Source organism: Magnolia sinica, chromosome 14 (genome assembly GCF_029962835.1).
Source record: "Magnolia sinica isolate HGM2019 chromosome 14, MsV1, whole genome shotgun sequence".
Classification (NCBI taxonomy): domain Eukaryota; kingdom Viridiplantae; phylum Streptophyta; class Magnoliopsida; order Magnoliales; family Magnoliaceae; genus Magnolia; species Magnolia sinica.
In genome coordinates, this window is record NC_080586.1 from 62,867,996 (window position 1) to 62,872,103 (window position 4,108).

At 42.9% G+C, this 4,108-nt stretch overlaps 1 protein-coding gene across 1 annotated transcript; it reads left to right on the forward strand.

The window, feature by feature from the left end:
- Nucleotides 1–1,904: 1,904 nt before the first annotated feature.
- LOC131225903 (phospholipase A1-Igamma3, chloroplastic-like) lies at nt 1,905–3,831 on the forward strand. The gene has a single exon (XM_058221513.1). The coding sequence runs from the start codon at nt 2,158–2,160 to the stop codon at nt 3,664–3,666; it is 1,509 nt and encodes a 502-aa protein (XP_058077496.1). The 5' UTR covers nt 1,905–2,157; the 3' UTR covers nt 3,667–3,831.
- Nucleotides 3,832–4,108: the final 277 nt, after the last annotated feature.

A 4,108-nucleotide genomic window follows, 5' to 3' on the forward strand; every position in this document is an offset into this window, starting at 1 on the left:
ATTTTCAATTGTGGGTGTTCAATCACCTCTAATTCTCGTGGTGTACGAACACCGACCAGACAGCCTAGTTATTGACCAATAAGTCTTTCTCGAACGTGAAACGCAGGGATACAATTGTACGCATCTTATGGTCAATGGTAATCTGCTAACCATTGAGTATTCGTCCCGGTTGATGGCTAACGTGATACTCCAACGCGATTTCCTAAGTTGCCGTGACGTGTCCGACACATACTAGGCTTAGATTCACATTAATCCACACCGTTCAAGTTCTAGGGCCCCTTCGAGGATTGATTAAAGACCAATTATCATACTGATCGGTACTGGTCTCTTAGAGGATTGATCGGTGCTGGTCACTGTCACACTGATCGGTACTGGTCCCAACTATCACACTGACCAGTACCAATTGGTACCAATGTCAGTGCTGGTCAGTGCTGTGGGCCTACCATGATGTATATGTTTTATCCTTGCCATCTAGCCATTTTCCAACTCAATTTAGGTCCTAGCCCAATAATGAAGCAGATCTAAATGCCAGGCAGACCACACCTTAAGAAACAATGGTGATTGAATGCCTGTCTCCAAAGCCTTTTGGAGGCCACAAAAGTTTTGAATCAAGCTGATATTTTTGTTTTCCCTTCATCCATGTCCATGTCACCTAATTAACACGTGAGATGACAAAAGGCCCTAACAAATCATCAATCACCACTTTTTCCTGTGGTGTGGTCCACTTGAAATTTGGATCTACCAACCAGCACCGCGATCATGGTGAGGCCCATAGCACCAACCGGCATCGAGATCGCTACCCAAATCAGTTCAAACGGAAGTTTCAGTCTAGAGCTGTACTTGAATCAAACTAAGTCAAACTAAGTCGAGATTGACGCAGCTCAACTAGTAGTTAACCCCAATTCAAACTTGACTCTTCTCGATTCTCAACTGGCCACAGTTCAATTAGCAACTTGAGCTAATTTGAAACTGTCTGACATTTTCTCAAACACATAGAATGCATCTTCAATTTCTCACATAATGTAAACCAGTAACGACACTATATAGTTATTTCATCAAACACTTTGTGAGTAGTATAAAAAAACAAGACATGAGAATAGCCCCATAGTGTAAAGTTTATATATATATATATATATATATATATATATATATATATATATATATATATATATATATAGATTTATTTCTTATCCATTTCTTTCTCACCACCAATTGATTCCGTGGAGAATGTATGCACTTGAAACAACACGCAATTGAGTCATTTTATCAAATACTTGGAGAGTAGCATTAAGATAAAAATAATTGAGTCATTGAGCCGATTCGGTCAGAGTTGAGTCGAGCTCGGGCAAGCTCAAACATGGCTCGGAATTTTTTTGAGCTCCAAAAATCAACTCAACACGGTCCGAATCCAATTTAGCGCCGAGGTGAATCAAGCTTTTCCGAGTCAAGTCGATCCAGCCAGCTTACCGATCTAACTTGACTCGTGTACACCTCTGCTCCCACGTACAGAAACACCACTCTGATTTTCTAAATATCGCCTTATTACGGTCACAAGCTTGATCAAATGACAGTTCAAAATCTTAAAAAAGGAATTTATTTGAGTTTTATACCCAATTATCTAAATTTTAAAATCATTTACTAATTTACAATTAACCATTTGTTAATATCTTATTTTCATCCAGATTTTTTCGGTTTTATATATATATATATATAAAATTTTTTTGAAATAATCCAAAAGATTCCCTGGTCGAGAAATTGCCACGAAGGAGATTTGTCAGTGTCATACGTACCCGAACCACAGTTATAAATACGTTGCGAGTATCCCAAGAGTCTCAACTCCATGATTCCTCCCCTACATAAACATCACAAGCCGTCGGTTGTTGGGACGTCAATGTTCTCTCTCGTATATCATCACAGCAATTTTTTTTTCTCCTCTCCCTCTCTCCTAGCATCACCCTAATTCACAATCCCTCTCAATTCTAATAATTTCAGATCCGGATTTTATTAGATTTCTTCACATCCGCATGTTATTAGAATATTTATTGGCCCTCGTGACAATTAAATATTTATAGTTTTTGAAAATTTATAAAGTGTTCTGTTCCTTCTCTCTGCAATTCCTCCTGCACAAAAGCCTCTTTAACTAATTTCGTCGTAGCCATGGCATCAGTACCGATAATCTCTTTCAATTACCCAAGTTGCTCATCACCATCGAATTCTCGCGAGGCCGTGTTGATGTACATGCACGGCCGGAGTGGTTATCTTCCGAATATCAAGCCTATGTTACGAAAGAAAAGGGTGTTGTCAGTAGTATGTGTAGCGTCCGTCGCCAGTAACGGCGCTACAAAAGAGGAGGATCGGATGGTGAAGAAGTCTCTCCGGGACATGTGGAGGGAAATTCATGGGTCCAACAACTGGGACGGGCTACTGGACCCGATGGATCCACTCCTCCGAAACGAGATCATCCACTACGGGGAGATGGCGCAGGCCTGTTACGATGCCTTTGATTTTGATCCTTACTCAAAGTACTGTGGGACGTGCAAGTATCAAGGGGCTCACTTCTTTGAGAAGCTCGAGATGGCTAATCGGGGCTACGAGATCAGCCGCTATCTCTACGCCACGTCCAACATCAATCTCCCTAACTTCTTCCAGAAGTCGAAAATGAGTAAGGTGTGGAGCCAGCACGCGAATTGGATGGGGTATGTTGCGGTTGCGAAGGACCCAGAAGAGATCCGTAGGCTAGGAAGGCGGGATATCATCGTCGCATGGAGGGGCACTGTCACATACCTGGAATGGATCCATGACCTCAAGGACATCCTCAGGCCTGCGTCCTTCGGCGATGATCCCACCATCAAAATCGAGTCTGGGTTCTATGATCTGTACACAGAGAAGGAGCTTCAATGCAAATACTGCACGTTCTCTGCCCGCGAACAGATACTAGCTGAGATCAAACGGTTGGTGGAGAGATATAAAGGTGAAGAGCTGAGCATTACAATCACGGGACATAGCCTGGGCGCAGCCCTGGCCTTGATCAGCGCTTACGATCTAGCAGAAATGAGATTGAACATCATTGAAACCGACGACGGCCCTAGAGAAATCCCAATCACTGTCTACTCTTTTGCTGGGCCGCGCGTGGGGAATCTCAAATTCAAAGAAAGGTGCGATGAGCTCGGCGTGAAGGTGTTGAGGGTGATCAACGTCCATGATAAGGTGCCAACAGTGCCTGGGATCATTGCCAACGAGAAGTCGAAGTATCAAAAGTACATTGAAGATGTTATATCCTTTCCATGGAGTTACGCCCATGTGGGCGTGGAGCTAGCGCTGGACCACACCAATTCGCCGTTCCTCAAGTCGCCTACAGATTTTGGGTGCCCCCACAACTTGGAGGTGCACCTCCACCTACTCGACGGATACCATGGCAAGGACCACCGCTTCTGCCTCGCTAGCAAGCGTGACATTGCACTTGTTAACAAGAACTGTGACTTCTTGAAGGATGATTTCGGTGTGCCGCCCAACTGGCGGCAAGACTACAACAAGGGGATGGTCCGGACAGCTGATGGAAGGTGGGTCGTGCCAGAGAGACCCAGGATGGAAGCCCACCCACCTGATACGGCCCACCACCTTGAGCAAATACTAAAAATGGTTAAGTCATCGGTGAAAACTGTTTGATTTTGATTTTGATTTTCTCTCATTATGCTTTTCAAGGTAAGTGTGTAAATGGGCTTTAAGTAAGAATTTTCTTTACCCTGGACAATGTAAAAAATGAAAAAACGTTCACAAAGAAGTGAAATTAGGGGTGTGATTGAAATGGGATTGGCATCTTTTTATTCTTAATGATTGTGTTATGGGTAATGCAACTACTGCCTACCATTTGTTCCACATAATTCCAACGGTGGTGATGTTACATACTGCGATCAGATTCCCATTACCACCTATGGAACCACTGATCGATCTCGAGTGGTGGAAATCTTCTGCAAATGCCACCTATCCTAATATTTTCATGAAATTCTTGTCTCTTTTTCTTCCAAACATTTCCACTTTCGCCTATATGACATTTGATTTTTAACATCCGTGTTTTGGTTTTCACCAATTCTAATATGTCCGAACATTG

Coding starts and splice junctions, on each gene's coding strand:
- LOC131225903 (XM_058221513.1), top strand. CDS start 2,158: ATGGCATCAGTACCGATAATCTCTTTCAATTACCCAAGTTGCTCATCA.